Source organism: Pecten maximus, chromosome 6 (genome assembly GCF_902652985.1).
Source record: "Pecten maximus chromosome 6, xPecMax1.1, whole genome shotgun sequence".
Lineage (NCBI taxonomy): Eukaryota > Metazoa > Mollusca > Bivalvia > Pectinida > Pectinidae > Pecten > Pecten maximus.
The window spans coordinates 5,528,758-5,547,321 of record NC_047020.1 but is presented as its reverse complement, the minus strand read 5'-3'; the positions used below and the strand labels follow the sequence as shown (position 1 = coordinate 5,547,321).

The window sequence follows — 18,564 nt, the reverse complement described above, 5'->3', positions numbered from 1 at the left end:
TACTGGGTAAAATCACCACATTGTCTACGACTTCGAGTCAACATGAGTCTATCTGTTATATAAAAATTACAGACAAATTAAACGCGAAATACCTTCATGAATGTGCAGTTTATCATCCAGGGATAAAACTCGCCACATGCAGGGTTGGTTCACACATACTATTTTTAGATGTTTATTACTTATGAATTATTGAAGTAAATGAACAGGTTTGACAGAAAATCAAAAGAAGATAAACCAATATATTTACATCTCTCCCTTCTTCAGCTCAGTAAAATTTCACTACAAATAAATTAGTGTATAAGCAGTTAAAAAAGGCCCAATAATCTCTGCACGACAAAGCTAATGTCAAGCGAATATTTTGTCAAAAACTAAACTGAATATTGCAGAAATGGGTGCATATTTAACTTCTCCACAAGGTAATTAAGCTAACAACAATGGAAATTGTGGATTTTGAATATATGAATTAATTAAAAAAACTTAAAAGGTAATAAACAACAAGAGATCCCAGAGGGATCTTGGCGCCCACCATTGAATGATCTTTATACGTTCTATGTCAGATTGATCATCTCTCTACTTTTCCCTTCATTTTACTAATCTGGGCAAATTGAGAAACATCCCTCCAGTACTTTTCAAACAAGGGAATCCTAGCTATATAAGAAATTTGGGATTTAGCGATAATGGCTGTTTGATTGCCAGATTGTTTTCAGGACAGACTGGTCCCAAAATGCAATACGAGGGAACAAGGGGAACCTACATATGAAATTTGAGAAAGATCCCTTCAGTACTTTGAGAAATAGCGATAACAAACTTCAATTGTCAAAATCCAAGATGGCTGCCTGTCGGTCATGTTGTTTTCTAACTGGTCCAAAAATGCAATATGCTTAACTTTGGACCAAGGCCAACCTACAAAGGAAATTTGAGAAATATCCCTTCAGTACTTTATGAGAAATAGCGATAACAAACTTCAATTGTCAAAATCCAAGATGGCTGCCTGTCGGCCATGTTGTTTTCCGATTGGTCTCAAAATGCAATATGCATAACTAGGCACCAAGGGGAACCTACATATAAAATTTTGGAAAGATCCCTTCGGTACTTTCTGAGAAATCGCGATAATAAACTTCAATTGTCAAAATCCAAGATGGCTGCCTGTCGGCCATGTTGTTTTCCGATTGGTCTCAAAATGCAATATGCATAACTAGGCACCAAGGGGAACCTACATATAAAATTTTGGAAAGATCCCTTCAGTACTTTCTGAGAAATAGCGATAATAAACTTCAATTGTCAAAATCCAAGATGGCTGCCTGTCGGCCATGTTGTTTTCCGATTGGTCTCAAAATGCAATATGCATAACTAAGCACTTAGGGGAATCTACATATGAAATTTGAGAAAGATCCCTTCAATAATTTCTGAGAAATAGCCATAACAAAAATTGTTTACTGACGGACGGACGGACGGACCACGGACGCAGGGCGATTTGAATAGCCCACCATCTGATGAAGGTGGGCTAAAAAGTTGAGTTGTTTCATTTCGCTTTGTTAACAATACTGATGTCTTTATGAGATCACTGGAACTATATTATCTTAGCAACCATGCATGGCTGCCGTTACAGTTACCAACATTGCAATACACCCTGCATATTATTTTCTTCGTATTGTATTTAAATGATTTGTTTAATGTAAATATAAGGTAACGCGCTAACCATGTTTGTTGCCAACTGTGGGCATACTACCGTATACACAGTCAAATTGAGGTACGATCCTTAAATGGAGTTTTATAGAACTTTTATACCTATATATATATATAAACAAATCATTGAGAGCCAGCTAACTTTAACACTAACAGACTTGGTTTACTGCAAAAGAATATCTACACTAGTACTCTCAATACAAAGGTAGCTAATTTGATCAAATTATCTAACTTTTTTTTACAAAGCCAATTATATAATCAATATGATCAGGTCACATAAGCTAGGCAAAGCGCAATACATGTATTTGAATGGAACAAAATGTGCAAACATTACTTAGGATATATAATGATCTTTGGCATTATGATCTGATGTAACCTATCATGTAGATATATTTCTCTTTCTTTTCACAGATACTGATCGATGGCTTTTGATGTTTGCTTAATGATATAAGGTAATAGGCCTAATAATAATAAACTTTGTTTGATATATATTCTATTGTTCCAGACTCAGAAACTATATGCTCCCAATTCAACTAAGTAGTAATATAATTGGAACTGGAAATGAGTAAAAGCCTACATTTAAAGAAATACAATCATAATAATTATTTTTGCACAATTTAAAAAAAAATCCTGCATTTACAAGTTAATATGCAGGTGTGTTCTGGCAATACTACTATACATCAGTGAAGTAACAATTTGGATTGACAAAAGCAGGTTACTGTCATCAGAATCAGTATAACTATATAATTGAACTAAAGGGTGGGGCAGTATCACTTGATATAATTACTGGATAAAAAAAACTTTCTTTAATAACACGATGAACACTTGTCTTGACAGCGATGTCATCGAGAACACTGAATTTAACAGAGAGTAAATATCGTAAACAACAGTGTTTTGTGCATGGTTCCACAACACTGCTGTTCTGGTTGTTTACACCCCAATACACAGCATTCGACGGCACAGTTTAAAATGTTTAACATCACAATAAGATCTGTAATCCGTTTTAAATCAATTGCATACAAATCAAACAATCTGAAATGAAATGTCAGCATGCGAGATGATGTTAAAATCAACTGACTTGACTTACAGCTCGGAATATTTTCCAGGGCCCAGTCAGACGAAACTTCTTCTCTGGGGGAGACTTCACCATCCAACCCGAATACACAACGTTCGATATCTTGTTCATGGCTGTGGATATGAGATAGCCTGGTTAATCTAACTTCATTTCCAAATAATGGAAGAGTACTTCCACGACATATTGTTTCTAAATCGCGAGACTGCTACATTCAGGAAGCTTAATCTAAATCAATTCGACCACAGAGCGATGATTTCTGGGGGCCATTTCCGGAAATCTGACGTTCTAGTCGACTGTTTGTGTCCAAGATTTTGATTGGTAGATAGAACTTTCGTTATCTAATGGAAATGTCCGTACCATTGATAGACTGTGTTTATTTTGTCTTGTCAAGAGAAGTGGTGACAAAGGGAAAGCAGAAGTTGGAAGGTGACTATTAACGTTTTCATCACTTCATTTTTAATTTATCTTTATGATTATCATTCCTAGAAAATCAGAATCCGCTAAACAGTTTTTGTTCAGTTTGAAACACTTGTTTTACCAACTGTGGTGACGAACCTCCTTCCTAAGTTTCTAAACCTTCTTATATTACTACAGTACAAAAAGTTTGCATTCTCATCTCACCCGAACCCGTACCATTATAAGGTACTACTCTGTGTAATACTACATCACTAATACAGCCCCCCCCCCCCCCCGTGTTATACTGTATCACTACAGCCCCCCCCCCCCCCCCCCGTGTTATACTGTATCACTACTACAGTCCCCCGTGTTATACTGTATCACTACAGCCCCCCCCTCCCCGTGTTATACTGTATCACTACAGCCCCCCCCCCCCGTGTTATACTGTATCACTACAGCCCCCCCCCCCCCCCCCCCCCCCCCTGTGTTATATTGTATCACTACTACAGTCCCCCCTGTGTTATACTGTATCACCACTACAGTCCCCCTGTGTTATACTGTATCATCACTCCACCCCCCCCCCCTCCCCCTGTGTTATATTGTATCACTACTACAGTCCCCCCTGTGTTATACTGTATCACCACTACAGTCCCCCTGTGTTATACTGTATCATCACTCCACCCCCCCCCCCTCCCCCTGTGTTATACTGTATCACTACTACAGTCCCCCTACGTTATACTGTATCACTACTACAGTCCCCCTGTGTTATACTGTATCACTACTACAGCCCCCCCTGTGTTATACTGTATCACTACTACAGTCCCCCTGTGTTATACTGTATCACTACTACAGTCCCCCCCGTGTTATACTGTATCACTACTACAGTCCCCCTTGTGTTATACTGTATTACTACTACAGCCCCCCCCCCCCCCCCTCTGTGTTATACTGTATCACCACTACATAGCCCCCTGTGTTATACTGTATCACTACTACAGTCCCCCCGTGTTATACTGTATCACTACTACAGTCCCCCCTGTGTTATACTGTATCACTACTACAGTCCCCCTACGTTATACTGTATCACTACTACAGTCCCCCTGTGTTATACTGTATCACTACTACAGCCCCCCCTGTGTTATACTGTATCACTACTACAGTCCCCCTGTGTTATACTGTATCACTACTACAGTCCCCCCGTGTTATACTGTATCACTACTACAGTCCCCTTGTGTTATACTGTATTACTACTACAAGGCCCCCCCCCCCCCTGTGTTATACTGTATCACCACTACAAGCCCCCCTGTGTTATACTGTATCACTACTACAGTCCCCCCGTGTTATACTGTATCACTACTACAGTCCCCCTGTGTTATACTGTATCACTACTACAGTCCCCCCCCCCCTGTGTTATACTGTATCACTACTACAGTCCCCCCCCCCCTGTGTGTTATACTGTATCACTACTACAGTCCCCCCCTGTGTTATACTGTATCACTACTACAGTCCCCCTGTGTTATACTGTATCACTACTACAGCCCCCCCCCCCCCCCCTCTGTGTTATACTGTATCACCACTACAGCCCCCCTGTGTTATACTGTATCACTACTACAGTCCCCCCGTGTTATACTGTATCACTACTACAGTCCCCCCTGTGTTATACTGTATCACTACTACAGTCCCCCTACGTTATACTGTATCACTACTACAGTCCCCCTGTGTTATACTGTATCACTACTACAGCCCCCCTGTGTTATACTGTATCACTACTACAGTCCCCCTGTGTTATACTGTATCACTACTACAGTCCCCCCGTGTTATACTGTATCACTACTACAGTCCCCTTGTGTTATACTGTATTACTACTACAGCCCCCCCCCCCCCCCCTGTGTTATACTGTATCACCACTACAGCCCCCCTGTGTTATACTGTATCACTACTACAGTCCCCCCGTGTTATACTGTATCACTACTACAGTCCCCCCTGTGTTATACTGTATCACTACTACAGTCCCCCCCCCCCTGTGTTATACTGTATCACTACTACAGTCCCCCCCCCCCCTGTGTTATACTGTATCACTACTACAGTCCCCCCCCCTGTGTTATACTGTATCACTACTACAGTCCCCCTGTGTTATACTGTATCACTACTACAGCCCCCCCCCCCCCCCCTGTGTTATACTGTATCACTACTACAGTCCCCCTGTGTTATACTGTATCACTACTACAGTCCCCCCCCTGTGTTATACTGTATCATTACTACAGTCCCCCCCCCCCCCCCGTGTTATACTGCATCACTACTACAGTCCCCCTGTGTTATACTGTATCACTACTACAGTCCCCCCTGTGTTATACTGTATCACTGCTACAGTCCCCCTGTGTTATACTGTATCACTACTACAGTCCCCCTGTGTTATACTGTATCACTACTACAGTCCCCCCTGTGTTATACTGTATCACTACTACAGTCCCCCCCCCCCCCCCCCCACCCCCCTGTGTTATACTGTATCACTACTACAGTCCCCCCTGTGTTATACTGTATCACTACTACAGTCCCCCTGTGTTCTACTGTATCACTACTACAGTCCCCCCTGTGTTATACTGTATCACTACTACAGTCCCCCTGTGTTATACTGTATCACTATTACAGCCCCCCCTGTGTTATACTGTATGACTACTACAGTCCCCCCTGTGTTATACTGTATCACTACTACAGTCCCTCTGTGTTATACTGTATCACTAATACAGTCCCCCTGTGTTATACTGTATCACTACTACAGTCCCCCTGTGTTCTACTGTATCACTACTACAGTCCCCCCTGTGTTATACTGTATCACTACTACAGTCCCCCTGTGTTATACTGTATCACTATTACAGCCCCCCCTGTGTTATACTGTATCAACTACAGTCCCCCCTGTGTTATACTGTATCACTACTACAGTCCCTCTGTGTTATACTGTATCACTACTACAGTCCCCCTGTGATATACTGTATCACTACTACAGTCCCCCTGTGTTATACCGTATCACCACTACAGCCCCCCCCCCTCCCCCCCCCCCCCTGTGTTATACTGTATCACTACTACAGTCCCCCTGTGTTATACTGTATCACTACTACAGTCCCCCTGAGTTATACTGTATCACTACTACAGTCCCCCTGTGTTATACTGTATCACTACTACAGCCCCCCCGTGTTATACTGTATCACTACTACAGTCCCCCTGTGTTATACTGTATCACTACTACAGTCCCCCTTGTGTCATACTGTATCACTACTACAGCCCCCCTGTGTTATACTGTATCACTACTACAGTCCCCCTGTGTTATACTGTATCACTACTACAGTCCCCCAGTGTTATACTGTATTACTACTTCAGTCCCCCCGTGTTATACTGTATCACTACTACAGTCCCCTTGTGTTATACTGTATTACTACTACAGCCCCCCCCCCCCCCTGTGTTATACTGTATCACCACTACAGCCCCCCTGTGTTATACTGTATCACTACTACAGTCCCCCCGTGTTATACTGTATCACTACTACAGTCCCCCCTGTGTTATACTGTATCACTACTACAGTCCCCCCCCCCTGTGTTATACTGTATCACTACTACAGTCCCCCCCCCCCCCCCCCCCCCTGTGTTATACTGTATCACTACTACAGTCCCCCCCCCTGTGTTATACTGTATCACTACTACAGTCCCCCTGTGTTATACTGTATCACTACTACAGCCCCCCCCCCCCCCTGTGTTATACTGTATCACTACTACAGTCCCCCTGTGTTATACTGTATCACTACTACAGTCCCCCCCCTGTGTTATACTGTATCATTACTACAGTCCCCCCCCCCCGTGTTATACTGCATCACTACTACAGTCCCCCTGTGTTATACTGTATCACTGCTACAGTCCCCCTGTGTTATACTGTATCACTACTACAGTCCCCCTGTGTTATACTGTATCACTACTACAGTCCCCCCTGTGTTATACTGTATCACTACTACAGTCCCCCCCCCCCCCCCACCCCCCTGTGTTATACTGTATCACTACTACAGTCCCCCCTGTGTTATACTGTATCACTACTACAGTCCCCCTGTGTTCTACTGTATCACTACTACAGTCCCCCCTGTGTTATACTGTATCACTACTACAGTCCCCCTGTGTTATACTGTATCACTATTACAGCCCCCCCTGTGTTATACTGTATCACTACTACAGTCCCCCCTGTGTTATACTGTATCACTACTACAGTCCCTCTGTGTTATACTGTATCACTACTACAGTCCCCCTGTGTTATACTGTATCACTACTACAGTCCCCCTGTGTTATACTGTATCACTACTACAGTCCCCCCTGTGTTATACTGTATCACTACTACAGTCCCCCTGTGTTATACTGTATCACTACTACAGCCCCCCTGTGTTATACTGTATCAACTACAGTCCCCCCCTGTGTTATACTGTATCACTACTACAGTCCCTCTGTGTTATACTGTATCACTACTACAGTCCCCCTGTGATATACTGTATCACTACTACAGTCCCTCTGTGTTATACTGTATCACTACTACAGTCCCCCTGTGATATACTGTATCACTACTACAGTCCCTCTGTGTTATACTGTATCACTACTACAGTCCCCCTGTGTTATACCGTATCACCACTACAGCCCCCCCCCTCCCCCCCCCTGTGTTATACTGTATCACTACTACAGTCCCCCTGTGTTATACTGTATCACTACTACAGTCCCCCTGAGTTATACTGTATCACTACTACAGTCCCCCTGTGTTATACTGTATCACTACTACAGCCCCCCCGTGTTATACTGTATCACTACTACAGTCCCCCTGTGTTATACTGTATCACTACTACAGTCCCCCTTGTGTCATACTGTATCACTACTACAGCCCCCCTGTGTTATACTGTATCACTACTACAGTCCCCCTGTGTTATACTGTATCACTACTACAGTCCCCCAGTGTTCTACTGTATCACTACTTCAGTCCCCCCGTGTTATACTGTATTACTACTTCAGTCCCCCTGTGTTATACTGTATCACTACTTCAGTCCCCCTGTGTTATACTGTATCACTACTACAGCCCCCCCGTGTTATACTGTATCACTACTACAGCCCCCCTGTGTTATACTGTATCACTACTACAGCCCCCCCCGTGTTATACTGTATCACCACTACAGTCCCCCTGTGTTATACTGTATCACTACTACAGCCCCCCCCCCCCCCCCCCCCCCCCCCCCCCGTGTTATACTGTATCACTACTTCAGTCCCCCCGTGTTATACTGTATCACTACTACAGTCCCCCTGTGTTATACTGTATCACTACTACAGTCCCCCTGTGTTATACTGTATTACTACTACAGCCCCCCCCCCCCCACCCCCCCTGTGTTATACTGTATCACTACTACAGCCCCCCTGTGTTATACTGTATCACTACTACAGTCCCCCTGTGTTCTACTGTATCACTACTACAGTCCCCCCTGTGTTATACTGTATCACTACTACAGTCCCCCTGTGTTATACTGTATCACTATTACAGCCCCCCCCCCTGTGTTATACTGTATCAACTACAGTCCCCCCTGTGTTATACTGTATCACTACTACAGTCCCCCTGTGTTATACCGTATCACCACTACAGCCCCCCCTCCCCCCCCCCCTGTGTTATACTGTATCACTACTACAGTCCCCCCTGTGTTATACTGTATCACTACTACAGTCCCCCTGAGTTATACTGTATCACTACTACAGTCCCCCTGTGTTATACTGTATCACTACTACAGCCCCCCCGTGTTATACTGTATCACTACTACAGTCCCCCTGTGTTATACTGTATCACTACTACAGTCCCCCTTGTGTCATACTGTATCACTACTACAGCCCCCCTGTGTTATACTGTATCACTACTACAGTCCCCCTGTGTTATACTGTATCACTACTACAGCCCCAGTTGTTATACTGTATACTACTTCAGTCCCCCCGTGTTTATACTGTATTACTACTCAGTCCCCCTGTGTTATACTGTATCACTACTTCAGTCCCCCTGTGTATACTGTATCACTACTACAGCCCCCCCGTGTTATACTGTATCACTACTACAGCCCCCCCTGTGTTATACTGTATCACTACTACTACAGTCCCCCTGTGTTATACTGTATTACTACTACTACAGTCCCCCTGTGTTATACTGTATTACTACTACTACAGCCCCCCTGTGTTATACTGTATCACTACTACAGGCCCCCCCCCCCCCCCGTGTTATACTGTATCACTACTACAGTCCCCCTGTGTTATACTGTATCACTACTACTACAGTCCCCCTGTGTTATACTGTATTACTACTACAGCCCCCCCCCCCCCCCCCCCCTGTGTTATACTGTATTACCACTACAGCCCCCCTGTGTTATACTGTATCACTACTACAGCCCCCCTGTGTTATACTGTATCACTACTACAGTCCCCCCGTGTTTTTACTGTATCACTACTACAGTCCCCCCCTGTGTGTTATACTGTATCACTACTACAGTCCCCCCTGTGTTATACTGTATGATCACTACTACAGTCCCCCTGTGTTATACTGTATCACCACTACAGTCCCCCCTGTGTTATACTGTATCACTACTACAGTCCCCCCGTGTTATACTGTATCACTACTACAGTCCCCCCCCCCCCCCTGTGTTATACTGTATCACTACTACAGTCCCCCCCCCCCCCCCTGTGTTATACTGTATCACTACTACAGTCCCCCCCCCCCCTGTGTTATACTGTATCACTACTACAGCCCCCCCGTGTTATACTGTATCACTACTACAGTCCCCCCCCCCCCCCCCCCCCCCCCATGTGTTATACTGTATCACTACTACAGTCCCCCTTGTGTCATACTGTATCACTACTACAGCCCCCCTGTGTTATACTGTATCACTACTACAGTCCCCCTGTGTTATACTGTATCACTACTACAGTCCCCCAGTGTTATACTGTATTACTACTTCAGTCCCCCCGTGTTATACTGTATTACTACTTCAGTCCCCCTGTGTTATACTGTATCACTACTTCAGTCCCCCTGTGTTATACTGTATCACTACTACAGCCCCCCCCGTGTTATACTGTATCACTACTACAGCCCCCCTGTGTTATACTGTATCACTACTACAGCCCCCCCGTGTTATACTGTATCACTACTACAGTCCCCCTGTGTTATACTGTATCACTACTACTACAGTCCCCCTGTGTTATACTGTATCACTATTACAGCCCCCCCTGTGTTATACTGTATCACTACTACAGTCCCCCTGTGTTATACTGTATCACTACTACAGTCCCCCAGTGTTATACTGTATTACTACTTCAGTCCCCCCGTGTTATACTGTATCACTACTTCAGTCCCCCTGTGTTATACTGTATCACTACTACAGCCCCCCCGTGTTATACTGTATCACTACTACAGCCCCCCTGTGTTATACTGTATCACTACTACAGCCCCCCCGTGTTATACTGTATCACTACTACAGTCCCCCTGTGTTATACTGTATCACTACTACTACAGTCCCCCTGTGTTATACTGTATCACTATTACAGCCCCCCCTGTGTTATACTGTATCACTACTACAGTCCCCCTGTGTTATACTGTATCACTACTACTACAGTCCCCGTGTGTTATACTGTATTACTACTACAGCCCCCCCCCCCCCCCCCCCCCCCTGTGTTATACTGTATTACCACTACAGCCCCCCTGTGTTATACTGTATCACTACTACAGCCCCCCTGTGTTATACTGTATCACTACTACAGTCCCCCCGTGTTATACTGTATCACTACTACAGTCCCCCCCTGTGTGTTATACTGTATCACTACTACAGTCCCCCCTGTGTTATACTGTATGATCACTACTACAGTCCCCCTGTGTTATACTGTATCACCACTACAGTCCCCCTGTGTTATACTGTATCACTACTACAGTCCCCCCGTGTTATACTGTATCACTACTACAGTCCCCCCCCCCCTGTGTTATACTGTATCACTACTACAGCCCCCCCCCCCCCCCCTGTGTTATACTGTATCATTACTACAGTCCCCCCCCCCCCCCGTGTTCTACTGTATCACTACTACAGTCCCCCCTGTGTTATACTGTATCACTACTACAGTCCCCCTGTGTTATACTGTATCACTATTACAGCCCCCCCTGTGTTATACTGTATCAACTACAGTCCCCCTTGTGTTATACTGTATCACTACTACAGTCCCTCTGTGTTATACTGTATCACTACTACAGTCCCCCTATGATATACTGTATCACTACTACAGTCCCCCTGTGTTATACCGTATCACCACTACAGCCCCCCCTCCCCCCCCCCCCTGTGTTATACTGTATCACTACTACAGTCCCCCTGTGTTATACTGTATCACTACTACAGTCCCCCTGAGTTATACTGTATCACTACTACAGTCCCCCTGTGTTATACTGTATCACTACTACAGCCCCCCCGTGTTATACTGTATCACTACTACAGTCCCCCTGTGTTATACTGTATCACTACTACAGTCCCCCTTGTGTCATACTGTATCACTACTACAGCCCCCCTGTGTTATACTGTATCACTACTACAGTCCCCCTGTGTTATACTGTATCACTACTACAGTCCCCCAGTGTTATACTGTATTACTACTTCAGTCCCCCCGTGTTATACTGTATTACTACTTCAGTCCCCCTGTGTTAACCTGTATCACTACTTCAGTCCCCCTGTGTTATACTGTATCACTACTACAGCCCCCCCGTGTTATACTGTATCACTACTACAGCCCCCCTGTGTTATACTGTATCACTACTACAGCCCCCCTGTGTTATACTGTATCACTACTACAGTCCCCCTGTGTTATACTGTATCACTACTACTACAGTCCCCCTGTGTTATACTGTATCACTATTACAGCCCCCCTGTGTTATACTGTATCACTACTACAGTCCCCCTGTGTTATACTGTATCACTACTACTACAGTCCCCCTGTGTTATACTGTATCACTACTACAGTCCCCCTGTGTTATACTGTATTACTACTACAGCCCCCCCCCCCCTGTGTTATACTGTATCACCACTACAGCCCCCCTGTGTTATACTGTATCACTATTACAGCCCCCCTGTGTTATACTGTATCACTACTACAGTCCCCCTGTGTTATACTGTATCACTACTACTACAGTCCCCCTGTGTTATACTGTATCACTACTACAGTCCCCCTGTGTTATACTGTATTACTACTACAGCCCCCCCCCCCCCCCCCCCCCCTGTGTTATACTGTATCACCACTACAGCCCCCCTGTGTTATACTGTATCACTACTACAGCCCCCCTGTGTTATACTGTATCACTACTACAGTCCCCCTGTGTTATACTGTATCACTACTACAGTCCCCCCTGTGTTATACTGTATCACTACTACAGTCCCCCCCTGTGTTATACTGTATCACTACTACAGTCCCCCTGTGTTATACTGTATCACTACTACAGTCCCCCCTGTGTTATACTGTATCACTACTACAGTCCCCCTTGTGTCATACTGTATCACTGCTACAGTCCCCCTGTGTTATACTGTATCACTACTACAGTACCCTACAGCCCCCCCCCCCCCCCCCCCCCTCAAATTTAATATATAGGTTTCCCTTGGTGCTTAGTTATGCATATTGCATTTTGAGAGTAATCGGAATACAACATGGCCGACAGGCAGCCATCTTGGATTTTGACAATTGAAGTTTGTTATCGATATTTCTCAGAAACTAATGAAGGGATCTTTCTGAAATTTCATATGTAGGTTCCCCTCGGTGCCTAGTTATGCATATTGCATTTTGAGACCAATCGGAAAACAGCATGACCGACAGGCAGCCATCTTGGATTTTGACAATTGAAGTTTGTTATCGCTATTTCTCAGAAAGTACTGAAGGGATCTTTCTCAAATTTCATATATAGGTTCCCCTTCGTGCCTAGTTATGGATATTGCATTTTGAGACCAATCGGAAGACAACATGGCCGACAGGCAGCCATCTTGGATTTTGACAATTGAAACTTGTTATCGCTATTTCTAAGAAAGTGCTGAAGGGATCATTCTCCAATTTCATATGTAGGTTAATGTTCCCCTCTGTGCCTAGTTATGCATATTGCATTTTGAGACCAATCGGAAAACAACATGGCCGACAGGCAGCCATCTTGGATTTTGACAATTGAAGTTTGTTATCACTATTTTCAGAAGATACTGAAGGGATCTTTCTCAAACTTTATTGTAAGTTCCCCTTGGTCTGTAGTTCTGCATATTGCATCTTGGGACCAATAGGAAAACAAAATAGCCGATAGGCAGCCATCTTGGATTTTGACTAGAATTGAAGTTTGTTATTGCTATTTATCAGAAATTGCTGAAAGGATCTTTCTGAAATTTCATTTGTAGGTTGCCCTTTGTGCCTATTTATAATTATCCATATTGGCTTTTGAGACCAGTCAGAAAACAACCTGGCCAACAGGCAGCCATCTTGTATTTTGACAATTGAAGTTTGTTATCGCTATTTTACAGAAGGTACTGAAGGGATCTTTCTCAAATTTCATATGTAGGTTCCCCTTGGTCCCTGGTATTGCATTTTGGGACCAAACCGAAAACAACATGGCCGACAGACAGCCATTATCGCTAAATCTTAAATTTTATATATAGGTTCTCCTTGTTTGAAAAGTACTAGAGGGCTGTTTCTGAATATACACAGATTAGTAAGTCTTAGAGGAAGGGAAAAGTAGAGAAAAGATCAATCTGACATGGAACCTAAAAAGATCATTCAATGGTGGGTGCCAAGATCCCTCTGGGATCTCTTGTCTTTCATGAAAAGTAAGAACAGATTATAGCTGAAACTCACTCAGGTGTAAAATTTGACATGTTGACCAGGTAATACCAGAGACATATATAGTAGTGTAAATCCTGTTAGCCAGGTAGATTATGTAAGTGCTGTTAATTGCGATTTGGGTTGGGTAGGTAAGTGTCATACTGGCCCAGTATCAAGATGGTCAGATGGGTGACACCCCACTGGGACAGAGATAGGCTTGACACTTTACCTGTATAAATAGTTGTTTTTGTATTTTGAATTAAAGTTATTATTTCTAATTGATAATAATCATTTAGACAATACTATTGGTATCATTTGATAGTGTAAGTTATGTAGTTTATGGAAGTGTTTTTATTAGTGTAAACAATGCAGTAGTTTGGGCACTGTATTGATTTATATGTCATTTGAGGTATCTAAATATACTTAAAGTCTAAATTGAATTGATATGAAATGTTGAAGTAAAATATTATTAATAGGGTTATAAACTAGAGTGTGTCATCTAGAGATGCTAGATTATAGATTTTGGATATCAGTATTGGTTTGGTAAATAATGAAGTTTAAAGATGATAGAGAAACACAGTACTGGGGATTCAGAGATCAACCTGTGGATTGGTAGGTGGCCTTAGGGGGTGATTTCTCTGAGGGTCAGAGAATCTTTATATGTATGTGAGATGTATGTGTGAAAAGGGAGAGAGAAGAGATTAAAGGAGAGAAGAGCGAAATAATTAGAAAGAGGAGAACAGAGAGAGAGAAGGAAGAACAGAGAACAACAGAGAATAATGGAGAACAAGGACAGAATATTGGAGAGTTAGTAAGAACAGAGATTTAAGAGATTCAGAAATAGAGAGGATACTAGAAAGGAGAACATTGTGTAAATTGGATAAATATGTTTGGATGAATAAGAAAATAAAGAAGAAAAACCTAAAATTGGATTTGGACTTATTACAACGTGACAACAATTATTAAAACCCGACAACACATATATAGAGAGATAAGTAACATCGCTATTTTCCCGTACAAGTGGTGGCTCCATTTATTCGTGACCACTCAAGCATATCCCTTATCAAGAGCACCTTGTCCCCTATCAAACACACGTGAGCACAGGTAAATCGGGCTTTGCGCATGTGTGTATCGATGTACTGGAACTTATTCGACATGTTTTGGTTAATCCGCCATTACGTCAGACCAAAACATCATCAATTTTAGGCCACTACGAAAGTTACTACATTATCCAAAAACTATCATACTTATGGGATATAGTCTTATTGATCATGCACACTGTTGTCATTAATCCGTACTTCGAAAATCCATTGGGTCCTATTCGACATGTCCTAGTTTTGTAATTGAGCCGCCATTACGTCAGACTAAAACATCGTCAATTTTAAACGCACACAAAAAGCACATCGTTTTATTTTAGGCCACTACAAAAGTTACTACATTATCCAAAAACTATCATACTTATGGGATATATGGTCTTGTTTATCATGCACATTGGGACTTTTCGAAAATTGGAGATTCCTGCCGATCTTCCCTGTGGTGTGCTTGACTTTCATACTCAAAATACAAACACTTTGACAGCAAATTGTGATATATTTCATATTGATGACACTTTTGCACTTTGATATTAATAAAATTAAAGCACATTATTGGATCTTGGTGATAATTATGTGTCTGGTTTTCAAGTTTTCTCCAATATGGCATCAGGAGAAGACTGAACCGAGCGACCGCAAAGGATTGTGGGAAGGTCAGGGGCCACCACGTAGACATAAGGGTAAATAGAGAGCTGCCAATCTCTCTATATATGTCTCTGGTAATACAGGTAAATTTCAGAATGTTGGCTATAAGTGAGAATGAACCATAGCTATGCTATAATTAATAACTCAGTATTTGGTGGTCCTGCCTCTTATGGCTGTGGGATGTTGTTGATGAAGATTATTTATGTACCTGTATATATATAAAAATATACCAGGCAGTTGGAGTACTCGTAACCTGATTATAAACACATCTATATAAAGATTAACACAACAGTATAAACACCATTCAAGTCTTTACTGGGTTAGTAATGGGTCATTTAACATTTATGTGTATTATATGTAGGGAGTCGGAAAGTTCTAGGTTTTGTCCAGAGCTTATTTGTTACTGTATATGTGTTCAGTGAGGCATGGCAGCATTAAAAGGCTGTGTGCTGGTGTTTTCACGCTCTGATGTTTACAATTTATGGGAGAGTGATCATGAGGACAGAACACACATGATGAGTCAGCCTTTGTGGGGGTACACACATATACCTGGTAAATACCTAGTACATGTCCCTGCTGGTTGACAATGTAGCACATCACAGGTAGCTGTCTGGTGCTGGGACCTACAGCTTGTTGATCTGACACCAGTCATGAAATTTAATACAATTAATTTGTACAGGTAAGAAAAGTTGTTTTATCCCTGTGAAGAATGTATGTAGATAGTCCTACTTCCTGTACCGGACCGGTGGACTGTAGATACATGTGTAGTAATAACTAGTGTATATAGGATTGTACGACTAGCAAGCACTTCAATACACATATAAACTTTCAGCAAGTACTTTTCAGGACAATGTTAAATTGTTTATGATTATTATTCTTATTGACCAATGAGTGTCTATGGTAATTTTGTTTGTTATTTTGTTATGACACACATATATATATCTTGTTTGTATAATTTGGTTTAGGATAGGATTTTAAAAAAATCATAGATTTTTTATCTCCCACTTTCACTGAATTTGGATTTGTCCAGGTAACTGTCTGTCAGTCACACTTTGTAGCAATAACTGTAACAAAACAGATTTCCTTCAAATTTGGTAAGCTTTAAGAGCTCAGGCAAGGTCAATTGCCACTTTTGCCAGACTTTATTTGACATAGTTATACAGTCAAACTTCAATGTTTCGAAGTTCAAGGGACTACAGTAATAGAAAAACTTTGAAACAGTACTAGTGGGACTTCAAATTATTCATGGTTGACAATAGATTGATGTTTTCTTGATAATGACCATAACTGTTACATAGCTGTTACATTTCCTCAAGGTCTTCATGTTGATCGTCAACGGTCGGGCTAACATTGAAAAGTTTAGTTAATTTACCTCAAACACAACCAAAAAAAAAGAAACAATTGTTATCAATTAAACAAAGTAAGAGTGAAGAAATTGCTAATTGTGAGTTTTTAAATTGATCCCCCTGTTTTACTGTCTCACCGACTGATTTCAGTGTCGATTATGTGATCATCAAAGACGATTACCGACCGGTATGTTATACTAGAATGATTGAATTCTATGGCTTAATTGGGCCTGATTATTAATTGACCCCATGATCAGGAGTAGACAACACACCCTATCATAATCCAGTCAGGGCGTTTGTGGGAAAGATGCGAAATCTTGCTGAAGGGGTCACGACAAATGGTACAGGTAAAGTTTTTGTTTGAATCATGAGATGTCAAAAACCTACAATATCATAGCTGACGAACCATGAAAAAAGTTTGATACATCGAAAACTTTGATTTGTAAAATTTTTAATAATACATAGGTTCGTAAGTAGTGTTATATAGTGAGAAAATTTTGGACCAAGCAAAAAGTTTGATAGAGTGAGAAAATTTAATCAAGGAAGTTCAAATCATAGATGTTTGTCTTTTATATGGCCCAATGGTTAACTGAAAAGTTGTTTTCTGCATGCCATTTCTGTGAAATACTGAAACAGTTGTTATCAGATTTTCCTTAAACTTGATAACAAGGTTAAATGCCTTAAGGGCTAGGTCAAGATTAATTACCTCTTTTGCCAGATAATATTTGGTAGAGTTAAAGCCCCTTGATTAAAGAAAAAAAAATTGTTTTCTGGTGTTTCCATGCAATAACTCCCATAAATATTATGATCATTACCCCGGTAAACTTTATAGTAGCTGCAGAGTTAGTGTCCCTTAATTTATGGAAAATAAAAATTGCTATTTGCCATTAAATAACTCTCCCAAATCTTTTCTGGAAGGCTTCAAAATATAATTCATATTTTTTGATGACAGATGAGAAGAGAAGTCTTACTTAATCCCATCATACTTGTTCAATAAAACATCTAACTTCTGTATAAGGCTTTACTTTTTTCTTCACATCTCCAGCCATACATTATGGCCCCACAGAATTAATCATTCTGTCGAGATATAATGACATGTTTACTCCTAACATCAAAAAGGTTTACCTACAATATGTCAAGAAAGCAGGGGATATTTTGATTCCATAAATTGACTGTTATTATTGAATCACATATAATGGCACGATTGAAAGGTCAAATAGCATCAAAAATATGATGGTGTGTAACACAGAGGTTTATGTGTCATCACAAAGAATTCATCATCAGCTGCTGAATATATATCACCAGGTAGCTATTACATTGGAATATTACCACTTACCTTCAGGGAGACATCCAGAATTACAACATAACACCAAATATTTTTTGGAATTACAAATTCCACATTGATTATAACTAATTTGTTTAGATGATAAATGCAAAATATCAAACAGCTTTATAGTACTATGTTG

At 41.8% G+C, this 18,564-nt stretch overlaps 2 protein-coding genes across 5 annotated transcripts in view; one reads left to right on the top strand and one right to left on the bottom strand.

The window, feature by feature from the left end:
• Positions 1-3,051, bottom strand: part of LOC117328808 (GRB2-associated-binding protein 2-like) — a 43,372-nt gene extending 40,321 nt beyond the window's left edge. For 2 of the 4 annotated variants that reach the window (XM_033886364.1, XM_033886366.1), the window contains exon 1: positions 2,765-3,051. In XM_033886364.1, coding sequence (XP_033742255.1) covers positions 2,765-2,872 — 108 coding nt within the window. In that variant the 5' untranslated portion in view covers positions 2,873-3,051. The remainder of the gene's footprint in view (positions 1-2,764) is intronic. The other 2 variants (XM_033886365.1, XM_033886367.1) reach the window with 1 other exon arrangement.
• A 42-nt stretch (positions 3,052-3,093) lies between these two features.
• The window catches only part of LOC117328807 (calpain-15-like), a 54,983-nt gene continuing 39,512 nt past the window's right edge, over positions 3,094-18,564 (top strand). Inside the window, 1 exon segment of the mRNA XM_033886363.1 lies at positions 3,094-3,187. The gene's annotated coding sequence lies outside the window, so the exon portion shown is untranslated.